The 26,703-nt window shown below is 41.7% G+C and overlaps 1 protein-coding gene across 1 annotated transcript in view; it reads left to right on the top strand.

The window, feature by feature from the left end:
* The first annotated feature begins 2,247 nt into the window (after window positions 1-2,247).
* cep170ba (centrosomal protein 170Ba) overlaps window positions 2,248-26,703 on the top strand; it is a 65,937-nt gene continuing 41,481 nt past the window's right edge. The window contains exons 1-7 of the mRNA XM_084311149.1: window positions 2,248-2,368; window positions 3,434-3,571; window positions 7,582-7,671; window positions 8,933-9,015; window positions 9,957-10,020; window positions 10,354-10,501; window positions 22,143-22,250. Coding sequence (XP_084167275.1) covers window positions 3,467-3,571; window positions 7,582-7,671; window positions 8,933-9,015; window positions 9,957-10,020; window positions 10,354-10,501; window positions 22,143-22,250 — 598 coding nt within the window. The 5' untranslated portion in view covers window positions 2,248-2,368; window positions 3,434-3,466. The remainder of the gene's footprint in view (window positions 2,369-3,433; window positions 3,572-7,581; window positions 7,672-8,932; window positions 9,016-9,956; window positions 10,021-10,353; window positions 10,502-22,142; window positions 22,251-26,703) is intronic.

Raw genomic sequence — 26,703 nt, 5'->3', positions numbered from 1 at the left:
TCTGTCATCAGAGAAGAAAGAATGACACTGATTTATTGTCCAACAGACGACATGGTAGCAGACGCTATGACGAAGCCTGTTTCCAAACTGAAATTGAGAAGATTTGCAGAGGTCATGTTTGGTGTGTAAATATTGACTGTTATGTAGTATTGACTGCCATATTCTTTTTGATGCTCTGAACTATATTATTTTCTTTGTAAAATTGTTTTTGAAGAAGTTGTACAGTGTACTAGACAACCATAAGTGGGAGTGTTAAAGTTAGAGGTTATGTATGATTGCAAGTAACTGAGTAACTGTCTAACTGTGTCTAACTGATTCCACAAGAGGGCGCTATAGGCAGAGCTGTTAATGCTGCCGCCAGGTATAGAGGTATAAAAGGAGATGTCGACTCCCCCTCTGTCTCTTCCACAGTCGCTCTCATAGGAGAAGGACTCTCATGTACTGCTGTGTACCAATGTGAAATAAACCACGCAGTTTAATGGCTAAAGATAGAAACCATGCCTCATGGCGGGGGGGGGGGGGGGGGGGGGGGGTGTAACTGTACATTGGATTATCGACTAAACCTTACTTGGTCCCAAGAAGAGGGTCTCGTGTATTATTGGGTTTAATAGGACATTTATTGTACATTGGAGGGGGTTGCGTTAGGACATTTACAGGGGCCAGTTTCGAATTGCAGTCTCTCGTAGGTGCTCTTTGAGAGTGGTTTTGAAAGTGGGTAGTGATTCACATTCCTTTACAGCTGTGGGTAGGGATACTTGATCAAGTATCTGGCAGTACATCAAAATGAACATCGTAACAATATTTTGGAGAACCTCTCCATTAACTGTAGAGTGCATAAAAACCCAATGAACATATTTCAAAATTGTTATCAATTGTTATGGTGACTGTTAACCAGGCCTATGTCTGAGCCATAGCATATAATGGATTCAACCTTCATTTGTAATGTAAATAGAGACTCCTCATTATCATTAATATATGTATTGTAATCCATTATTATATCCAGTATTTTATTCACATTGTATCTGTGGCCTACCATAATACATGTTGCCTACAGGTTGTATCAGACCTTAAAGTGGGCCATAGGCTATTACAGCAGCAGGAAGTGAGTCTCGGCTGCACTATAAAGGACCCAGAGGGTCACTGGACACTGCTTTGGGTTCAACCTCAATTGCTAATGAACGAAGAAACCTTACTTTATCACACCTACAATATATATGTGTTTGTGTGTATATATATGTAACGGTTGTCACATCGTCACCTCAAACTCTGATGCCCCGAGGGAGCAACAACACAGACCGCTATACCAAGAAGTGAACTCGCTTTGTAACGTGCCTATGTGTCTTTTGAGGATGAGAGAGTGAGTTTAACCCATATAGCACTGCTACTCACCCCAGCCCTTTGTGACTGCGCTTCACGATACCATCCGTTACACTCACCCTCCTTAAACTCACTCCACTCCACCCAAGGCATCCGGGTCAGTCGGCACCATTGTAACGGTTTGATTGATTGATTGAAAATTTTATTAACAGATTGCAGAATTGGTACAATACAGGGTCTCCCACGCCGCGGGCAACAACACAGACCGCTATACCAAGAAGTGAACTCACTGCTTTGTAACGTGCCTATGTGTCTTTTGAGGATGAGAGAGTGAGTTTAACCCATAGCAGTACACCCAGCCCTTCGTGACTGCGCTTCACGATACCATCCGTTACATATATATGTGTGTGTGTATACTGTATATATATGTGTGTGTGTGTGTGTATATGTATATATATATAATAACAGTAGGTGAATTACTTTTATTATTAGGTTTTATTATCATATAATTTCTTCATTTATAATGACCTACAATTATATTATTATTATTATTAAATAATAATGATAATAACAATAACCACAGACATTTCACCATATGTTCTATTATTATTTATTAATATTATTTTATGCATACAACCTTTTAAAATGGAATTGCATTGCAATGGATAGGGGGCAGGTATTAATAAGAATGTATTCTTCTTCCTGCTCCTTTTCGCTTATGGGTGTATTTGATTATAATAACTAAATTAATTATAGGAAAATACACTACCATGTGCGAAACAAAATAAAATAAAATAAAATTAAATGAAACCTTTATTTTGAAGAATCAAGTTAATTTCTGCCCGGAAGTAGAATTCCTTATTAAATCTGGCTTGACAACATGCCACCGAGGATAGTGGATAGTTTCGCTCGCGTCTGTCACTCCTGAAACAGGGTGTGAACATCATTTACCTGTTGCTGTTCTTGTAAGCAACCGGGGTTGACAGTTTCCTTTTGTTTTGTACTTTAAACCCTGGCTACTCTTCAGAGGAAAGCGGAGCTCGCATTTAAGGTAACGTTTAACATCAAACGTGACGTCCTTGTTGAGAGCAATGCCAGGAATTGGAGAAAAGATCGAACTCGAACTTGTTTCGATAACATAGGATACTAAGCAGAGTCATTAACCCTGTCGTTAACCCTGTTAGAAAGAGTTGTGCAAATCAGCCATGCGATGTCAAAATACATGAACTAGGTAGTAAACTAGTTCAAATAAAAACAATTCCAACCAGCAAGCAGAGCTTTGCACGTTTTGTTGCATCTTCAGGTAGTTTCAGGAAGTACTGAGTCTAACCTTGTTATGGTCTTGACACTATCTGGCGGACAGTGGAACTGATAAGGGATTTTGACATTTGAATTTTGAAGTGTGTGTGTGTGTGATTGATTGATTGATTGATTGATTGAAAAGTTTATTAACAGATTGCAGAATGGGTACAGTACAGCTCAGTGTGTGTGTGTGTGTGTCACAGTGGAACTGATAAGGGATTTTGACATTTGAATTTTGATTTTGAAGTGTGTGTGTGTCAGTGGAACTGATAAGGGATTTTGACATTTGAATTTTGATTGTGTGTGTGCGTGCAACTTGACTAGCTAAGCTAACGTTACCCAGACAGAAACCTCTCCATAGCTCTCCCCTTCTTATCACCGTATTTCACATGCCTTGTTCATTCAGTAAGGAAACATGTGTTGTCTAATCAGGCCTGTCTGTGTGTGTGAATGAGTGACACTGTGTAAACCTGTCCTTGGTTTAAATCAATTTGACTCAATAGTCAACAACATTTGTACTAAATTGTGAATTAGTTAACTAATCCAACATTACCCAGTGACAACAGTGTGGTGGATTAAAATGTCCACATTTCTGGCTAGATCTAATAACGGTCTCCTTGGTAATCTCCACACAGTGAGGCATTCAGTACAGCCATTTCCTTTTGTGGCATGTAAACTAATTTGGTGACCTAGGCATTGAATGTTGGGAGGGAAATCATGTTTGCTCATGTGTGTGGAATGTCCCCACACTCACTGTCCCGACAGCCTCTACTGTCAAAGAGAATCTCACCTCTCCTGTTTTCTCTTCTCCCAGGATGCTAAGAAGGCTCTGAGTCGTGGCCCCAAGATGAGTGTCACGTCGTGGTTCCTGGTCAGCAGCTCGGGCACGCGCCACCGGTTGCCACGGGAGATGATCTTTGTGGGCCGGGAGGACTGTGAGCTCATGCTACAGGTGTGTCCTGTGTACTCTTTAACGACGACACTCTCTACAGCGCCTTGATGTTTACACTGCAAACGGTAGCGGATCGGCCACACCAAGTTCGACTGGAGAGTTCACCGTGCTGTATGAAAGGAAGCGTAGGACCTTTCCAACTTCATGACATAGACATTCTAAATGGTCCCAAGTGTCCTTAGAAAGAAAAGGTCTAGGCGTTGACGACGTCTCCTTGACGACAACGAGGAAATTATTCCTCTACCCACAGTGTCGTGGCTGCGCAGTGACTCTAGGATTCTATTTAAGTGAATGAAATGTTTAGAATGCTGGTCCCAGTCAGCACTGCAGTGGTTGTTTACTTCCATATCGGTGACCAACCCTCATTAGCCTATACATATATATAAACCATGTGTCAGTGTTTGCTAATGATAATAGTTGACGGGGAATAAATACACATGGGGCCCCAAGCTGTTCACCCCTAGCAACGGAATTCCACTGAAAAGGAGATGGATGCATCGGGTGAACTTACTTCTGACAGCCAGTCACATAAACGTGTGATAAATGGGTGGGAGGTTCCCAGTGTGCTCGAGACGGGTGTCTGTTGCTAACCGTGTCACTTGGTGACGGGGTGTTTTGTGGGAGAACTGCCCCCCTGGCAGCCTTTCAGAACAATGACATAAAAACGTAACCGAGGCATTCCGGTGGGTTTGTTTTTCTTTCTCTCCGTGGTGTTTGGTGGCGTACCCACTTGGAATTCCGTAGGAGTCTCTCTATAATGTTCTCTCGCTCCAGTTCTCTACTGTCCTCTGTATTTAGGCGAGTGGGGGAAGAAAAAGGAAAACGCCGCTCATCTCTGAAGAGGTTGTTTATACTTTCTTTAGTCAGTGTGGTATGCTCAGAGATGCCCTGCCCACCACAGAAGCTCACAGGATTTGAAAAGACGCTCGTGTCCATGTCCAGGCTCGCATCGCCGGCTTCAGGGAGGGGGGGGGGGAATAAGCCCTCGGCTTCTCCTATTTTGAAATGATGCTTACTTGTGCATTACTCTGCTTAAGTGCTTAGGACTGCTTCCTGGTTCGGCGTGCGGACAAGCGTAGCTCGGACCCTTTCTTCAACCCTTCAATCTTTTCGCTCTGTCTACAAAACGATGCCTTTTTTATTTTATTTTGGTTTCATCCACAACAATACCCACTGAGTGTCTGAAATGGGAGAATCCTGTTTGGCTCAGAAGGCAGAGACTTGTGGAGTCACATCAAATGCTAATAGCCTAGTTGAAGTTATATCCATGAAGTTCCAGGCTTTCCATAACAATCGCTGTGTGAATAGTATCTGCCTCTACAAGCCCGGCGTTTAGACCGTGGACGGTGGACCTAGTGTGCAGAGCGACTGCATGTTGTCAGTAGGTCAGCACTGTGTCTGCACTGTTTACTAGTGCCAGAGGTAACATTCGAGTCTCGCTGATAAGATAGGCCAGTGTGGAGCTCAGGGGAAAACAGGGTATTGTTGTGAGTAAATGCCAAGTAGCTAAGAGTTCAGTGTTTGTTTGTGGTGACGATATCCACAGTAGAGCAGTGGAAAGGACTGTGTGTGCAAGATGAGACATTATCAGTTTGGGAGATGTATTTGTGGTGGGCCTTTCTTGATGATCTGGCGGGCCGCCACAAATACGTCTCTGAATGGGAAATACTGGTTTCAGTGTTTCTGCACTGTAGACATCTATACAAGCTAATACAGTCGTATAGTTGATTTCTAAACCATGGTTTTAGCTGAAAGCGGCAGCCTGCCAGCCAGGCAGTTATTTTGAATGTCTGCTAATGGGACAAGAAACCCAGCGGTACATAACAGCAAACAGGATTGAAACCGCTATCCATCCAAACTAATAGCTGGTACTGTCTAGTGTGTGACAACCCTATAAACGAACCATTGGAGGACAGTATTAATTTTGCAAATGAGTTTGGCAGCCGGCTTTGGTGGCTTTGATTCAGCAAAGAGGAGGCCTGGAGAGGCTAATGAGAGGGAGAACAGAGAGTGGACCAGCCTGCATCAATTACTGCCTTTCCCACTGCCCCCTCATTGATGAGGGGATATTCACAAGTAAACATGCTTCCTCCCTCTCCTTCCTGGCAGGTTGAGGAGGACCAGTTATCTCTCTACTTGTTGTCTGTGGTAGACAAGGGCCATCTGTAATATAGGGACACTCGACTTTAGCTACTATCTATTGTTTCTGCACTATCTTTACAATCGAACTGGTGGGAATTTCTTTTCAACAAGATTGTGTATTTTCTTTTCTTTATTGTGATTTATTTTGTTTACATCCCTTAACAACACAACTAACATACGTCCCCATTCACACACATACATTCAACCTACACATTAAAGTGTTTATGAAAACATATACAGTATATAGGCCTATACTAAGAGTAAAAAATAAATAGTTATATTTTCCTTTTGAACTCTTTCTCTGCCACGCTGGGAACGGGATATGGCTATGTGCTGCCACACATTAAACCAATGGGGTCGGTCACCTTGTTTGCAGGGCTATAACTATATTCTATATTATAGCTATGGATGCAATAATGGCTATGAAAACAAGGCACAATCTAGCTGAAATTTACATTAAATTGCTCTTACCTGTGGCCGGTGGGATTCGAAAAAGAATATTCCAATTATTTGATTGCCATCTCGTAGATCGTATGTCCATTTGGCCCACGACATAACCCACCACAGAATAATGAATCGGGGGGGGGGTCCCGAAAACGATTCAATGCGATCGGGTGATGCCCTTGGTCCCGGTTACTAGAAAAGTCCGCCCGGAGGAAGTTCATCGACGCACAGCCCCATACAGAGTCCCAAAGGAAGTGCAACATCGGCCGCATGCCACCAGGCGGCAGTATTGGACTTTTGCGATCTCAGACTCATTCCCTATGGTAACACAGGCTCCCTGGATGGATAACGAATGGAAATAGCGAATAAAAGAAATAACAATCAAATAACGTAAATATACGTGGTTGGCGTTCAACGATTGGCGGACAAACACGTATAAAATCGTTGTTGGCAGGGAATGAGTTAAGTAGCACCCACGTTTCCATGGTGCTACATACAGTACATATATGGTTCCCAGAGTTGAACAAACTCTTTCTGCTTTGCCTCAGTGATGGAAGTCAGTCTTTCCAGACCGATACATTCTGAAAGCTCCTTTATCCACATTCTCAGAGTCAGAGCATCCATACTCTTCCAACATAGTGCAATAGCCCTCCTGGCCTGGAGGAGCCCAAAGTCCAGAAGCCTAGTCTGTCTCTGAGTTCGTACAAAGTCCTCCGGGTATATTCCAAGTATACAAAGTTTGTCACTTAAAGGCACTTTGACATTTCTAAACAAACATTTCTGACAGACCTTCTTCCAAAAGTTTTGTGTCTCTGGGCACTCCCACAGTGGTACCCTTCTGGTCCCAACATTTAGAACAAACATCTGGAATACTGGCAGACATACGATGGAGTTTGACAGGAGTTATGTACATTTTCATTAACCACTTATATTGGAGCAATTTAAACCTTGTATTGATTGTTTGCTTTTGTGCCTTTTTAAACATGCATTATTCCAATCCTCCTCATCAATATCTTCTTGCATATCTGTTTTCCAGGCTTACAATTTATCTAGTGATGATTCCTTACTATACGTATTACGTAACTAATATGTTATAGGATTATGTATTGTTTGTTTTGTATTGTTTGTTATTGTGTTTATTTATAAAAAAAAAATTATTGATGTGATTGATGACTGTTTGGCTTATCGTGTTGATTACAAACATAATTTCCTCAGTAAAGCTGAACTTGAACTTAAGCTGAACTTGAACTTGGGGAACGTCGGCACCTGTTATTGTAACCAGCCTGTAGGTCTGCCTCATCCAGTGTAATCACTGGGTTGTCTGTTTGCTTTGCTCTCAAGCGTTGAGTTTTAACTTACATCAGAGTCATGAATTACAGTCTGAATTTAGAAGAAATAATTACTTCTGTTTGACTCTTTTCCAGTCGCGCAGTGTGGACAAGCAGCACGCCGTGATCAACTACGACCTGGACCCAGACGAGCACATGGTGAAGGACCTGGGCAGCCTGAACGGGGTGAGTAACTCCACACTACCTGCACAGAGTAATAAAGGGGCCAGCCAGCCATTCAGCCACAGGACCCCCCTCTCTGCTCCAACCTGAAACCTGCTGCAGTTCCCCTAAGGCCAACACACAAAAGACCCTCTCTCCTCCATGCCAGAGACGGAGGAACGGTTGGTAGAGCAGCAGCAGTCAAGGGACTGGGTTTTCCTGCCGGCCTGGACACGTTTTCTATTCGGCTTCCATTCGTCCTGTCTCCCTGTATCCCTCCACACCCCTCCCCCCTCCTCTTGTACTGTTGCCACTTCGTTGCACTGTTATCCCAGTGAAGCCAAGGACTGAGGCTGCTCATTGTTCCTCTGGAGTGTTTCTTTTGGCAATAGTTACAGCACCCAGACTAATCAGAGCAGAACAGTACAAGGACCTGTAAGTGAAATCCAACATGATGCTAGCATTTCTTCCCCCCCCCCCCCCCCCCCCCCCCCCCCCCCCCCCCCTACATAACTCATGACACTTATCTCTATGGGGCTTGGGAATCTGACCAAGCCACCATGGGTACAGGCAGGGTCATTCCCATTGACTGTGTGTGTTGACACATGTGAATATGTAAAATATGTTTTGGAATCCCTTCTTTTTCTCCATCCGTTCCTCCATCCGTTCTCGACGCAATTTGTTGTCCGCCATCCCTATCAAAATGGCAGACTGTGTCCTTTGCAACCGCCTAACTTCCCACCCACTTCCCGAGCCCTATGGAGTCTAGATTGGACATGACTCGGTGTTTATGATCTCTGTATGCTGGATTACTGTGATGTTTTTATGGCGTCTTAAGGATCCTGAAGATACAAGGATCCTCTTGTCACCACTTGTTACTTCGGGCGATGGAGGAATTACTGAATCGGTTCATGGGCCTGATTTGGGTTGTGTGTGACTTTGTGTGTTTAGTGTAACGCCACTCCCAATATCCACCTTTCCCGTGAAGAGCTGTCCCCTGAGCCTCTAGACGCCCGTTACATAACTTCATAATCTCATTAGCGCCGTTCACGTGCAGGTGGCTTAACTTTCAGTGGGAAAATGGCCAGATGCAATTGCAGCCTTCGAAGCCTCCAGCTCCCCTGACTGTATGAGGATGATACTGTACCTGTGACAACACGCTTAACCTAATTAACATTTTGTCTCTGCGTTATGAATAAGTGATGTTGGTATACGTTTAAATGAAAATGTGACTCTTGAAAATAAAATGTGACACATCTTGTTGTATTCTGTCCCCCCTCTACAGACCTTTGTGAATGACCTCCGAATCCCAGACCAGACCTACATCACCCTCAAGCTCTCTGACGTCATTCGCTTCGGTTATGATATCCTTTTTTAATTAAATTTTCAGTGACATACTGTTGATGATTATGTAAGACTATTAAGACGCAGCTCATTAGTGTGTTAGTTGATTTGACTTTGTCTCAATTTGGATCTGTGTAACACACGGAGGCCAACGCCTCTGGGTCCTGCTTGATTCGGTGATCGGAACCCTACACTTAAATGAGCTCATGAAGGTTTTTGGTCTCTCCAACCAGGAGTTTTTGAATTCTTCCCTTTCCACACTGTGGTCTGGTGCTTGCCAGCTCCGGCCGTATGCTAATTCCCTGTGGTTTCAGTCAGGGGGTTTAGATTATGTTGTATTCTGGACAGAAAATCTCCCTGCACCCTTTGACCTCCAGAGCTCCGAAATTCAGTTGAGATAAAAGGGGGCGGGGAGGAAAAGCTGCTTAGAGTAGCCAATAGGGAGACGTTTAGTGAGTATTTTGTTAACGGATCTGACTGACCACATAGAATGTGTCCGGTGATGATGTCACACACCGGCCGCTGAAGATCCGAGGTGTTTTGATGAATCTCTGGGATCTTCGCTCGTTTCCTTCTCCTAGAAGTCCTCGTAATTGCGCTGAAGACCTTTTGCCTTTTTTAATATACTTTTAGGAAAACGAGGAACCCCCAGAAAACGCTTTTGAGATTCGGTCCTCAAGAGAACACATGCACTGTTTGAATCACCGCACTTCTGCCATCTTAACCCTTTCACTACCACACTACCAAAGGGTTAACCCTTTCACTGCGACAATACAGAAGGTTAACCCTTTCACTGCCACACGAGAAAGGGTTAACCCTTTCACTACCACACTACAGAAGGTTAACATTTCACTACCACACTACAGACGGTTAACCGTCTGTAGTGTGGTAGTGAAAGGGTTAAGCTAGGAGAGCGTCCAGCGTAGTGCCGTAGTTTCCGCCATGTGTTTGTGCCTTAACACCAGCCCACATGCTCATGTGTACATCCTAGAGAAGAGTCAACACAAGGTCCCAGAGGAAGCCCTGAAAGTAAGTGGGGTTTACTGTTTTGTTTTTTCATAAAGCGGCACTAAGCAGCTACTTGCTGGAAACATTTGCGATGATGCCTTGAAAAGTTGGCAGTGGTGCTCTTTCACTTAAGTTGAAGAATGTACAGCTGTCAAAAAAAGTGTCAAAACAATACTCTGCTCTTAAAAACTGTTAGGAAGGCATTTTACCGTCTGTCCCTTTCAAGCCAAAGTGGTATCTAGACCACGTGTGTGTGTGAATGTGTGTGTACTGTACATCTGTAGTGATTGTCTAGAGTGTATGTTCCTCACACATCCTGCATCCTGTGTGTGTGTGTGTGTGTGTGTGTGTTAGCATGAGAAGTATACCAGCCAGCTGCAGATGAACATGAAGGCCCTGGAGGCCAGGAAGAGGGAGAAGCAGCAGCAGCAGAGGCGAGACTCCGACTCCTCTGCCTTAAAATTACAGGACAAGATGGAGCGCAAAGCCCACTCAGCCATAGGTAAAAAAAAAAACACACACACACACAAACAGCCGTTATAGTAAAAACTCCCAGCAGCCTGGCTGATCAATGAGGATTTCAGTTCACACGACAGAACGGTAACTGTCCCCCTTGTTGCCGGAGGTGAACCGTTTTCCGCTCGACTGCTCTTGACGAGGAAGAGGAAGTGTTTGTGTTCCGCCGCGTCGCCGCGGGAGCCGGGTCCCGCAGATCTCCAGATAACACGGGAACACCGGCTCCAATTTATTTCAAGAGCTATCCCTCGTGTGAGATCAGGTCAGATCAGATGGGATCAGGCCGCTCGGGGGCACACGCCTATAGTAGAGTCTGTATCGCTCCTTGGCTTGACACCCCGATGTTGGCAGGCTTGAGTATGCATGAGTAAAGGGGTCCGCCAGGCCAGCGTGAGCTCACTGCCGAGGAGATAAGGACCGTCATTGTCTTATCTCTTACGGCAACGCCTGACTGGCTTCTGGAGAACAGAGGGGGTGGGGGGGGGGGGGGGGGGTGCTGCTCTGCCGACACAAGCTGATGATGATGCTGAACTACTCGTGCCCCAGGAGAGTTGGAGAGAGGTGTATTGAGTGTTTTTGGTGCCAAGTTGGCACTGCTGACCATGTTGGCTGAGGGTGATGGATTTGTTGTTACCTGTGTGTCCACTTCGTCCTCGTTCTCCTTTCGTCGCCCTTAGCTTTGAGTAAGTGCTTGTAAGTAATGGTATTAGAGGCACAACACAGTAGGGGAGGGTGGGGATTGTTAGTTGTAGAGTGGGACTTTGTGAATGAAAGTCATTGTCCGTTTCAAAATAGACGCCCACTGTCTGCAGATCATTCATCACATTTCCCGCTCCATATTCATCTTGTGAACTTACTTAGGAGAAAACTAACCAGGGCTATAAATAAGACCGTTGCCTTTGCAGTTCTCATAGACCACAGAAGTGCCCAACAAATGTCTTACTGTATTGCTTAGAAATCTAAAAACGGTGATGTAATTGTCGCTAGCTTACCAGCTATCTTACTTAGATATAGCTATGGATAGATACAAGCTATTTTGAATGGAAATCTAAAGGGGAGGGGTATTGGTTTATGTTGAATAATATCTGTCTGTAATGTATGTGAACTTGCTGCTTCCTCAAGAAATGTTAATGTGTTGCACATCAACCTTGGGGGGTTATTGGTATATTGGTAGAAGGTGGGGTCATCCTCCACCTTCTGTAACAAATGTGACCTTAGAGGAAATGGGTCAAGTGGTGTAATCTTATCCGTCTTCTGTGTTAATGGTTCTGGGTGACCTTACTGACCTACATCTGGATTGGTTATCTGGGAACTCTTCTAGGTTAAAAGAACTGTGTCTTGACTGAGTGGATAGATTTGATCTCAGCTGATTTCCTATCCTACGAGGCCAAATATAAATGAATCCACTTTAATTGATCTTATACTAACAAACAGTCCGCTTAAATACCCATCAAGTGGAGTTTTCGCACAAGACATTAGTGATCATTGCCCAGTTGCATGTGTCAGAATTGCCAGAGGCCATAAATACAAAGCCAGTGTTATCAGGAAACGCAACTTTAAATATTTTGTAGAACATGAACCAACCTAGTTTTTGATCCGTTTTCTCGTGTTTTTAAATGTGTTTTGCTGACAAACATGCCTCCTAAGAATGAAAAAATTGTTCCAACCCCTGGATTTCAACATAGAATAGAAAAGATACAGCTCATCATTACTTGTCCTCTCTTGTGAGCTCCCATGGAGATGCAACTAGCTTTTGGAAAACCATGAAAGGCCTACCACCTCTCTACCTGCTCAGGTTTGTGGTGAACATGGTTTAACCCTTTCACTACCACACTACAGAAGGTTAACCCTTTACTATCACACTAGTACGATAGTAAAGGGTCAACCTTCTGTAGTGTGGTAGTGAAAGGGTTAACCCGCTGTCGTGTGGCAGTGAAAGGGTTAACCTTCTGTATTGTCGCAGTGAAAGGGTTAACCGTTTGGTACTGAAAGGGTTGGTAGATCAGACTATTCAAATCCAACATCAAGCCAGTACTCCCATACGGATCAGAGACATGGAGGACAACCAAGATCACAATGACTAGAGTGCAGTCATTCATCAACAGATGCCTGAGGCGGATCCTGAACATCCACTGGCCAGATACCATCAGTAACAACGATCTCTGGCAGAGAATGGGCGAACAACCAGTGGAAGAACAAATCAAGAGAAGAAAGTGGGGATGGATCGGCCACACACTACGCAAACCAAGCACCACCAGACAGGCCCTTAGATGGAACCCCCAAGGCAAAAGGAAGAGAGGCCGGCCCAAGAACACCTAGCGCAGGGACTTGGAGACAGACATCACACAGAGCGGACTGCCATGGAAACAGCTGGAAAGCAAAGCACAGGACAGAGGACTCTGGCGAACTGTTGTCGACGGCCTATGCACCCTCAAGTAAGTGAAAGGGTTTAATTTGAAATTAAACGGATATGTGCACATCTTTAACAGTCACTTCATATCCTCTGGCCATTTATTTGATGAGCTGCCTGCTGATAGGGTTTCAGTAAACTGTACTCCTACTAGTTCTATAATGGAGGACTCATCCACTTCTTGCCACTCTAACAACATAATTATTTGCAGTTAGACCTGTAAGTTACAGTGAAGTTTATAATGCACTTAGGCCTAAACTCTCCTGCGTCTTAGTGTTCATATTATTGCCGCACTGCTTGCTCACATTTCTAATCTAACATATCTTTGGTAAAATCCCCAACTTGTGAAAGGTTGCTCAAGTTGTTCCTTTACATAAAGGTGGTGATTCCAGTGACTTGAATAATTATTGTCCAATATCAAAATAATGCTGCTTAGCCAAAATCCTAGAATAATTAGTTAATTCTAAGTTACAGGCATTGAGCATTGGCATAAGCAGGGACAGACGTAGAACAGATTTCTTAAGTTTACCCAAATTGAAGCTGTTTATCAGCATTTTTGGCAGGTTTGCGTGGAGTTGTGGCTGCGACAGGACTGGGGTTGACACATGCACAGCTGAAGGGAGCAATCCTCTTGGCACAGATTTGGGAAACCCTTGCATCATGGCACAACATTTATACTCGTATGAGGCTCAAAATGGCAGACGGCATCATCTGAATCGGACGGATAAAGACAGATTTGTATCTAGATTATTTGATTATAGCCACTTCCACTATGTTTATTTATCTAGCTACTAACCAGGGAGACTGATGAATTGCAGATAATTAAGAATATCTAGCAAACCTCATGTTGTTACAGCTAGGCATGCGCCAACCCCAGTCCTGTCACAGCTGCTCCAGCTCTGAAAGTATTGGAGCAAATTTCCAAACGGCTGTTATTTGGATAAACTGACCGCTGATTATTGCCACTTCCACTAAATGTATTCAACTAGCTACAAATTGGGGAGACTGAGAAGTTACAATACCACTGACGATGTGACTGAACTGAAATACTAGCCCAGTCATCCATATGATATAATTTTGTCATACAAGGATTTACCATGGAAGCGTCAGAATCTCAAGGTCAGGTTGACATTGCATGCAAGTGTACATTGATGTAAAAAAAAAAATTTTTATTACAGATTGACATACATTGATGTTTTATTAATCACATTATTAATTATTTAATTTCTTTGCCAATTTGTAGTGGAAAAAAACGTAAACTTGTTAACACTGTAGGGGTGGCTAAGTGGCGCAGTGTGCAAGGCGCTCGCCACTAATGCAGGAGATGCTGGGTTCGAGCCCAGCTCTCGGTATTGCTACCAGCTTGGCTGGTCGTTCATACTAACACAATTGGCAGTGTTGGGGGTGGGAAGCTGGTGGGTGGGGATCGGACGTTGTGGACAGAGACTCCTACAGGTCGGTTGGTGCGCCTGCGCAGCAGAATCAGGAAGCAACGGGGGCGGCGTGTCCCTCCCACGCAGACCCTCGCCGCTGAGCGATCGCGCTGTGCAGGTGAAAAGATGCGACGGTTGCCTCCTTGAGTACCGGAGGGGACACGTGATGCAAGGCTTCGTCCACATTGCAGCCGGCCTGTGGGAGGCATGGCCTAACAGCGTTCGAGACAGGGGAGGGTAGAATTGGACAATACGAAATTGGGATGGGAGAAAAATAGAAAAATGGGAGAAAAAGTAGATAAAAAAAAAATTTAAAAAATAAATAAACTTGTTAACACTGAAAACGTATCCTACTATAAAATAAGTAGGGATGTCCGATATTATCGGCCGACCGATATTATCGGCCGATATCGGCAGTAAAATGTGATATCGGAAAATATCGGTATCGGTTTAAAAAAAGAAAAAAACAATAACAATATTTGTTATATATATATCCAGTGAAATGATTAGTTACCTGAAATTATTCCGTTTTTTGGGGTGGGAAACCCTGCATATATCGGTATCGGTTGATATCGGTTGATATCGGTATCGGAAATTAAGAGTTGGACAATATCGGAATATCGGTATCGGTAAAAAAGCCAATATCGAGCATCCCTAAAAATAAGGAAAACTCGGTCCGTCTGTCTGCATCCATTTTTCTCCTCAATGGGTTAACCAATCAATCTGATTGGTTAACTGCACATGGGCATTGCGCATTGGCATAGGCAGGGACCGACTAAGGCCCTGTCCATGCGTATATATGGGCCTGTAGGTGGCAATAAGCGATATCTCAAATACCATAGAACAACAGTCTGAGCTTGCATAGTGAGCTGATTTTCATTGGCGGCAGCAACTGAAAAGTTAAATAATGTGACAGAAAATCCGAATAAGAGACAACGGACCCAGTACGTTGTTGGCGGTGTGAAAATATGCCGACAAACATTAAATATCTTTGGAACCGTTTGTGTTAAATTGTATCAATCGGGAGATTATCTTCTCTCTGTCGCATTAAGGCTGGCTGGCAGTGCACATAGAATAGAGCATATGTTATTGAAATTCATTTTCTCTAAAACGCATCTACAGTATTTCTATATTTCATATCGTTTCTCTATCTACTCCAGTGCGCCGTCAGACAGACTCAACTGTCAGACGCTGCTTGCGTGTAACAGAGAGAGAGGTGCTTGTGGAATTCCCCATCCCTGCCCTGGATACAAATCAGCTGACGGGCTATTTATGTTCTATGTAGGCTATCTTGTTGCAAATTAATAATAATAATAATAATAATAGCCTCATTGAAATACTCAGTTAGTACTCTGTGTCGACACTGAGTGTTGTTAGTACAGTTGGTTGTTTTCAGTGTTTTATGCGCATATCTGTTGTTGTTTGTTTGTTTGTTTGTTTATTAACACAGTTAAACAGAAGTAAAAACAATACATAATAAGTTATAACGATTGTGAAGGAGAAGTTAGAAGCCTAGAGGCTTATCAAGAACTTCCCCTGTTTTATAAAATCAAACATACAAAAATACAAAAATATGCATATTATAAAATACCAGAATACATTCAAAAGATTTGTGTTAATACAAACATACATACACACAGTACATACATGCATATACTGTGTACATAATAATATATAACAACCCACCCACCTGCCTACAAACCCACCCACCCACATAACCAAATGCATACCTACATGTATGACCTATTTATCTTATCTACTACTTTTGGATATGAGAATTTTTTTGTAGTTTGCTTTAAAAATAAGCAGAGATGGAGATTTCCTCAGCTAAGTGAAGTACCACAATAAGGTATATGCAGGTCCCTGGACTGACGTGTAACATATGAATGAACATCTGAATTAAAAGAAAAAAAAATATTAAAACCATTTGGTAGATTGTGATCATGAATGCATTTGTACACAAATATACATATCTGTAAAGAATTAACCTCAGACACAGTCAGAATGTTTAGTTTCTTGAAAAGAGGAGCAGATGGTTCAAATCGATCTGAGAGGGTTGCCAGTCTAACAAATCTTTTTTGAAGTAAAATAATTTTTTGAAGATGAGATGAATGAGTGCTAGCCCATATTATGTTACAATAAGATATGTAAGGAACGATAAGACTATAATACAGGATTAAAAAACAACTTCTATTTATCAATGAACACACCTTCCTAATTATATCTACTTACTTCATTGCTTTTTTTACAAACAAGATCAATGTGTTTTTTCCAATTGAGTTTATCATCAACTAGGATCCCTAAAAACTTTTGAAGTTACTTGTTTGATTTCGGTGTTACTGATTAATAGCTTTGCCTCCTTTTTCGTATAACTTTTACCTTTATTACAAAATACAATAAAATTAGATTTTTTTATTTATAAAATCTATATAAAAGCATGTGTAGAAAAAAATTTAGTTTGTTAAATATATGCGTTTGATTTTTTTTTAACTGGCAAGTGATGTTTTTTTGTTGACAGAAATGAATCTGAACCACGCTGAATTAAACCCTCTACTTAAATCTTTTGGGAATTTATCCATGGTTAACTTTCTGGGGGGTCCGAAACTCAAGATTAGCACCTGCAGATGGCGGGGAGATGCGCGGGTGTGATGTATATTTTAGTTGATGAAATATTAAACAGTAATTTTTCAAACTTACAGAGCCACTGCAGAGTGGCTGAAGAGCCGCATGTGGCTCCAGACCGCCGGTTGCCGACCCCTGCTCTAGACTATACGTTTATCGTGGCTACACGGATCCACTGAAATGGATATTTAAAAAAATCTTCACTTTAAAATGCATTAAAATCTCAGCTTTCTTTTCCGAAAATGCCGTTTTCGTGTGGATGACAGGCCCAAACGTAGAGGAAAATGTGCGTTTTGCTAAATATCCGTACTCGTGTGGACAGGGCCTAAGCCAACCTTTCCATTTACCCAAATGTAAGCTGTTTATGAGCATTAATAATAAATGCATTCCTGTTCAAATAAATAAATTACTTTGAGCCGCAAGTGTAGGCTACCATGATGCAGTGTGGTTGAAGAACCTACAGCACCTGCTGTTTGACCTCTAACCCCTGTTGATCGCCCACTGTGGATGAGCCCATTAACCACGAGCCCTCCACCACATGACTTGTCCAACCCTGAAGACACTTGCCCCTACGATGAGACCCAGTCTATCTCGAAACACTTTCACTGGCCTTCATTTATCAAGGGTGTGTCCATTCACCCATAAGATAATGTTACTCCATTTGATTCTACTGTCCTCCTGCCACGTCTGCAAGAATGACACATTGTTATAAGAATAAGTTGTACTGTCTCTGCATGTTGTAGTGAGATGAAAAGAAATATGCATTATTATTTATTATTATTTATATTTTCTTTATTCATATTGACGCTTGATTGTGGAAATAGTCTTGGATTGCTCTAAACGAAATCATGTTCATCATAAAACCAACAGTGTTCTCTTGCCATGTTTTAAGGACATAGAATTAGGTACATGTATCGCGCAGCACTGAGCTGCACAGAGAGAGCGAGCTGCTAGTGTATATCTTTACCACTGAGTGAGGATGCAAATTGATCTCTTCAGCGCCATTCATTTGTCTGGATGCCTCCATGCAACCTGTTTCATTGGAGGGCACTTCTCGGTGTGAGTGTGTAATTGTGCCCTTGAATGTGCTTTGCACTCTTTCACATGAGTAGGACTGTTCTTACATGCCATGAAACTCGGGGACCTGGCTGAATTTAAAGACTGCACAAATCATGTTTAGAGCACGAAACAATTCACTCCCGGGTAACATCCCAAAAATTAGAGGGGGGTTACAATTTAAGAGGAGAGTCTAATTTCAAGAAACATGCTGTTCATTCAACAATAAAGAGTATGTGCATTTCAGTTTGTGGAGTGAATCTGTGGAATGGTTTGAGACTTTTAAGTGTGGATTTAAAACAAAGCACAAATATAAATTACTTAAAAAAAAAAATACTTATAAAAGGATTATATCTCAGAGGTATATGAATGAATGAAAACTTTATTTAACAGATTGCAGAATGGGTACAATACAGTACGGCTCAATACATACAATTGTTAAGGGGATGCAGACCAGAGAAAGATGTTTGTCTTGTTTACATCAGGGTCCCCCATTTTCAATTCATAGTGACATTTATGACATACACAACATACATGACATCATGACATTTATGGCATTAGGGACATACATGACATACATGTATATAGTACTGTTACATTTGTGACATATATGATATGCAAATATACAGTACTGTTACCCATAGATCCTGACAGAGAGTATATACATATGATGGGGAGGAGACTGTACATTAGGAGGGGGTGGGTGGGAGAGAAATATACATACGGTGGGGGATGATGAGGCGTTGTGTTGTCCAGGCGCTAGTGCTCGGCGGGATTATCATTAGTATTATTACTGATATTTCTTTTCTTTTCATAATATTTTCTTTTCATAGTGTGGGAATTTGGGTTGTATGAACATTTGTTAAAGGTTCCATGTTTTGCTATTCCTTTCACTATTTGGGCAATGTTACACAATTCCTGTGAGTCTATGGAACACATCTGTAATTTTTTTTTCAAAAAGATTCATTGTTTTGTATTTCTAATCAAGTACTCTAAAGCAGCATTTTTCCACTTCAAGATTTCAAGCTGTTTTGGGCTGGGCTCCGCCCATAAGCGCTTCAAGTGACAGTCACCCACAGTCTGCACTGGCAGACAGAGAGAGACATAGAGAGATTGAGGGGGATACTAATAAATTTTGCCGGGGGGGGGCGGCATAATCCCACGGGACAATGCATTGGTAACTTGTTTCAAATGACAATATATACCCCTGTGAATATTATTGCACGGATCGGAATACGGGCGCGCGTGGGAGCGTGCGCAATGATATGTTGCAGCAGGTTGACTTGACGGTGATATGCGAGTGCTCCCGACTGCGTGTGTTTGCCCGCGGTCGGGAGTGTGTGTGTGTGGGGTGCTCCGTGTCCCTCTCTCTCTCTCTCTCTCTCTCCCTCTCTCCCTCTCTCACTCTCTCCCTCTCTCTTGCTCGCTCGTTCTCTGCTCTCTCTGTCGGCACTTTTTTAACATTACTGTTTTGCTTGTTTGTTTTTTAATCCGTTTATTTTTGTAATCTTTTAAACATAAGTGAGATGAGACGCATTTCTTATGAGACAATTCTCTGAGGCTGTTTCCATCACGAGGGGACAGCTCCAAGTGCGTCTGTTCATACCTGGCGTTAGCATTTGTCTCCACATGGGTCTCGAGTGGCCGCTTGTAATCGGATATCGCTTCCCCATTCAATATGCAAATAATCACATAGGCCTACGCCTACATTAATGACTCATGCAAATGAGATAAAATAATGGAGCACATGCAGTGTTTTTCATTACACTTTAGTTAATGTTTGATTATAGTTATAACGTTAGTTATTATAACGTTAAGCACTGCTCAACTTGATTCTCTCTCTCTCTCTCTCTCTCTCTAATATAGCCTATTATTACATGGCGTTTTAACATTCGCCGAAATGCTTGATTGTGATTGGTCAATAGCCCCCAACAGCGGTGAATTATTTTTCGATAACCACCGGTGATTATTGTTTTTCGCAGCTGGAGTAATCAAGCCCCACTGACACACACTGTTTCAGTGCAATTAGACACACCTGCCGGCGATAATAATAATCATTTATTTGGGCTGACAGAGCCACAGAACAACTGCGTCTGCATTTGATCTTGTCTTGTCAATTTTGTAAAATGAATTAGGTATATTGTTAGTAAGTTAGCCATGTAATAAGCGGGATAATGTATAGCTATACTCGGTCATCATCGCAAAATAATTGACCTTCACTGACGTTTAAAACACCTCGCCGAGGCGGCTCGGTATTTTAAACTCTGTGTCGGTCAATTATTTTGCGACAATGACCTCGTAGCTATACATTATCCCTTACATAATATACTGTAGCAGCGTAATCTGACAACATAAAAATTCTCCCTTTGGATTCATACAACATGATTTCACCCATACCTATATACAAAGATTCAGACATCGTGGATAAAGTCGGCTTGTGCAATTTTGAATCAAGGGAGAGCAGGGGCGCCCTCGTGGTGCACCGCATAGTGCCTCGCACACCTACGCGGCCGTCCCGGGTTCGCCTCCCGCTTCCCGGGTGATAATGTCTGTCTCATATCTTCCCCACTCTTCTCCCGTTCACCCTCTCCTCTGTCGGTCATGTCTGACCAGAAAAAAGCTGGAAAAACGCAAAAAATAAACCTATAAAAAAAAAAAAAAAAGGGAGAGCAGATATTTTCGCCTTCTGTGTTCATAGCATAGGTTAACAAGGAGACCCTTCATGTGGCCCAGGACACATTTACGTCGACACTGCTAACGGAATGTGGTCATATGCGGCCCACACTGTACTTTATCTGTCTACTTTTGATCGGATCACCCAGATCTTAATGCCAGGGGGGAGACATCCTCCTCTCTGACTGATGTGTTCGACTGTAAGATTGAGGTGGGAAAGTTCACAAAGCGTTGCTGGGAATTCACACTGTGTGACATTGTAGGCCGTCCTGTCTTGTCTGCTCCTGCAGTCGCTTGGGTGACCAGTCCACAGTGAAGTCTTCGTGCCGTCTGGCAGAGAACAGGATGTGTCTGTTGTTTTCCCCTGCAGCTGTACTCTATGTGACTCAGTCTGCCCTGGTTTGCCTGCACAGGGCACAGGGCTAGTAGTCAGTGTTTCCTACAAGGACATGAAATGGAAAGTTGTGTAAAACTGGATTTTAATTTAGATGTTTGTGAAACGTCTCAGTGGTGCGGCGTGGCCTCAGTCTACTGCCTCGTTCACAGCTCCCCGCTGAATGCTAACCTTCCTATCCTATCGGGTCGGTTGGCACATCAGTAACTTATCATCTCCTCCCATGTCGCATGCTCGGCTAATGGATAACCACGAACACCAAATGACCAATGAGCCCTGTCCACAGGGCCATGTTAGGCCCACCCCGTGTTTTCCTCAGCCCAGAAAAGGAGCGTTGGGTAAGAGGAAAGGAATCAAGTGACACTCCTCCCATCACCCTGTTGATGTCTTATTGTGCGTGTCCCAGGCAACGCGTGGGAGCGCCGCTAGGATTGTTTGGACTCTCTTGCATTATACCCCGGAGAGCTTGTTTAGCTGCGCCATCCAGCAGGCAACAGGCCGGTAGATTATGTGATTAGCGGCCTATAGGCTCTGGCCAACCTCTCGCTGGACACGCCAGCCTCAGTATGAACTCTAATGTATAGAGAGGATGAACGCAGCAGAGATAAAGTATATAGGTCAGCAGTGCCAGTGATCGAGCTCAGTATCTCGGACTACACAGCGGTGATAAGCGACACCGTCAGTAACTCTCTACTTCTGTGATTCAATCTTAAAGGGGCACTTCACTGAAGAAAAACACTGCTTTATTTTGCACATGATTTCACATAAACTGTTTTGCACACATTCGTTTAGTTTTGACCAGTTATTTGCAACAACAATACCATGCTAAATCAAACCAAGACAGCTTAAGGCTGTTGGTACAGCTTGACGTTTAGCCATGTGACTTAATGTAAAGAAATTATGTCATAAATACCCAAGGTTATACTGACGCTGCTCTCTTTCTTTCTCCCCTTTCTCTCCCTTCTCTCTCTGTGTGTGTGTGTTTTGTCCATGTGTCCACTGGTGTGCTTGTATCTGTGCCTGTGTTTGTGTGTGCTAGTTGCCCCAGACAGTCCCATCTCTAAGCCTTCCCCTCTGTACGGCCAACCATCCTGGTGGGGGGAGGACGAGGACCCCGACCTCAAAAGACACCACCAAGAGAATACAGGTCAGACGACGCATCACCTAAAAACACACAGGGACTGATTAAATCACGCCATTGTTTACTCTGACAACGTTTACTTGAAAGCAGAACAGGATGAGGCCTCTGTCCTGTTTGTGTTCGACATACATCCACTGTTGAATCAGCGTAACGTCTCATGTTTGATCCTCGCGTGAAATGCCAGCGATTTGTCGGCGGCACAGCTATCTAGTAGTTCATCGAGAGATGGATGTTTTTGAGACTTTAGGCAGGCTCTCTCTCTCTGGCCGCCAGTGGTGAACTGTGAGCCAGGCCAGCCCAGTGTCTGCATCCCTGCCCCGTGATGGATTATAACCTTCTAAGCCACTGCCTCATGCTGCCAGGTGTGGAGCAGATTATTACCCTCCGCTGGACTCTGGAGCTCCTAAAGTGATATGTGTTCACATCCAGCTCTGGCAGCCACAGTCCTCCAGGCAGATTGGTTTCCTTGTACTGGTAGTTCAGCTGCTGGAGCCATCTTTGTACTTTTTTTGTGATTTATTTTCTCCTTTTCTTTACACAAAACATGATGGCACATAATACAGTAATAATAATAATAAACAGAACACCAGACAATAATAACAACAACTAGACAATTCCGCGTGGGGGAAATTGTGAAAGTGTGGGTGACGCCTGTGCACCGCCGGCCAACGGGGGAGAGGGTCTCTCGCGAGTCTCTATGACAAACGGTTCAAAGGATACAAAAAGGGGGCGCGGCCTAAGGATCGGGGGAGTGGTCAACATAGACCAATCAAAGAGGATATCCCTACTGGGTGCAACGACACAACCCGCAAGTCGCATAGCACACTATTACACTATTACACTCTATTACACTATTACACTATTACACACTATTACACTATTACACTATTACACACTATTACACTATTACACACTATTACACTATTACACACTATTACACTATTACACTATTACACTATTACACACTATTACACTATTACACACTATTACACTATTACACTATTACACTATTACACAATATTACACTATTACACACTATTACACACTATTACACACTATTACACTATTACACACTATTACACTATTACACTATTACACACTATTACACTATTACACTATTACACACTATTACACTATTACACTATTACACACTATTACACTATTACACACTATTACACTATTACACACTATTACACTATTATACTATTACACACTATTACACTATTATACTATTACACACTATTACACTATTACACTATTACACACTATTAAACTATTACACTATTACACACTATTACACTATTACACTATTACACACAATTACACTATTACACTATTACACACTATTACACACTATTACACTATTACACACTATTACACTATTACACACTATTACACTATTACACTATTACACACTATTACACTATTACACACTATTACACTATTACACTATTACACACTATTACACTATTACACACTATTACACTATTACACACTATTACACTATTACACACTATTACACTATTACACTATTACACACTATTACACACTATTACACACTATTACACACTATTACACACTATTACACTATTACACACTATTACACTATTACACTATTACACTATTACACACTATTACACACTATTACACACTATTACACTATTACACTATTACACACTATTACACTATTACACACTATTACACTATTACACTATTACACACTATTACACTATTACACTATTACACACTATTACACTATTACACACTATTACACTATTACACACTATTACACTATTACACACTATTACACTATTACACTATTACACACTAATACACTATTACACACTATTACACTATTACACACTATTACACTATTACACACTATTACACTATTACACGCTATTACACTATTACACACTATTACACACTATTACACTATTACACACTATTACACTATTACACACTATTACACTATTACACTATTACACACTATTACACTATTACACTATTACACACTATTACACTATTACACACTATTACACTATTACACACTATTACACTATTACACACTATTACACACTATTACACTATTACACACTATTACACTATTACACACTATTACACACTATTACACTATTACACTATTACACAATATTACACAATTACACACTATTACACACTATTACACTATTACACTATTACACACTATTACACTATTACACTATTACACTATTACACACTATTACACTATTACACTATTACACGCTATTACACTATTACACTATTACACACTATTACACTATTACACACTATTACACACTATTACACTATTACACTATTACAAACTATTACACTATTACACTATTACACACTATTACACTATTACACTATTACACGCTATTACACTATTACACTATTACACTATTACACACTATTACACTATTACACACTATTACACTATTACACACTATTACACACTATTACACTATTACACTATTACACACTATTACACTATTACACACTATTACACTATTACACTATTACACACTATTACACTATTACACTATTACGCTATTACACTATTACACACTATTACACTATTACACTATTACACACTATTACACTATTACACTAGTACACACTATTACACTATTACACTATTACACACTATTACACACTATTACACTATTACACACTATTACACTATTACACACTATTACACTATTACACACTATTACACTATTACACTATTACACTATTACACACTATTATACACTATTACACTATTACACTATTACACACTATTACACTATTACACACTATTACACTATTACACACTATTACACTATTACACTATTACACACTATTACACACTATTACACTATTACACACTATTACACTATTACACACTATTACACACTATTATACTATTACACAATATTACACTATTACACACTATTACACTATTACACACTATTACACTATTACACACTATTACACTATTACACACTATTACACACTATTACACTATTACACACTATTACACTATTACACTATTACACACTATTACACTATTACACACTATTACACTATTACACACTATTACACACTATTACACTATTACACACTATTACACACTATTACACTATTACACACTATTACACACTATTACACTATTACACACTATTACACTATTACACTATTACACAATATTACACTATTACACACTATTACACTATTACACTATTACACTATTACACACTATTACACTATTACACACTATTACACTATTACACTATTACACACTATTACACTATTACACACTATTACACACTATTACACTATTACACTATTACACACTATTACACTATTACACACTATTATACACTATTACACTATTACACACTATTACACTATTACACTATTACACACTATTACACTATTACACAATATTACACTATTACACACTATTACACTATTACACACTATTACACACTATTACACACTATTACACACTATTACACTATTACACTATTACACACTATTACACTATTACACTATTACACACTATTACACTATTACACACTATTACACTATTACACTATTACACACTATTACACTATTAAACCGAGTACAATGGCACAATCCGCAAGTCTCTACGACAAACGGTTCAAGAGATACACTGAGGGGGTGTGGCCTAAGGGGGCGTGGTCTAAGGATCGGGGGAGTGGTCAACATCGACCAATGAAAGGTGGTCAAGATCGACCAATGGCACAATCCGCAAGTCTCTACGACAAACGGTTCAAGAGATACACTGAGGGGGTGTGGCCTAAGGGGGCGTGGTCTAATGATCGGGGGAGTGGTCAACATCGACCAATGAAAGGTGGTCAACATGGACCAATGAAAAATGAAAGAGGATATTCCTACTGAGTACAATGACACAACCCACAAGACAGAGGGCGCTGTCAGCAATTCAGTACTGCAACACAGTGATGGCCAATGATGGGTTAAGTGGATGATGTCATTGGCAGCTCAGCCACGAGCCACACAGCTGAACCAATCATGAGTGAGCCATGAGCCACACAGGTGAAGCAATCACTATGACTTGCATATTTTCTATCCAATGGATTTCTATGGAGGCAGATGCATGACTGCATTGTCACATTGATTAAAAGAAAACTATAAGAGATGAAGCGTTGTGACGCGCACATGAGCACTACAACGAGTAGGCGAAGGGTTGTGCGCGATATTGTGACATTCGTGCGATATTGTGGCACTCCTTCGGCGATCGGAACAGAAGGCTAAAAAATAGTGTGAAAAATGTGATTTCTAGAGTGCGATTGCATGGCGGTCAATGGGGAGGAGAACCTTCAAACAAATGGTCGTCAGTTGAGATAGAAATGTCCAATTCCATTTATTTTTCTTTTGTGAGCGGGTTGACAGCCGTGTCATCGTTTTG

The sequence above is a fragment of the Notolepis coatsorum genome (genome assembly GCF_963971535.1).
Source record: "Notolepis coatsorum genome assembly, chromosome: 3".
Taxonomy (NCBI): Eukaryota; Metazoa; Chordata; class Actinopteri; order Aulopiformes; family Paralepididae; genus Notolepis; species Notolepis coatsorum.
Note: the sequence above shows the minus strand (reverse complement) of the source record. Positions and strands in the feature narration are given on the sequence as shown.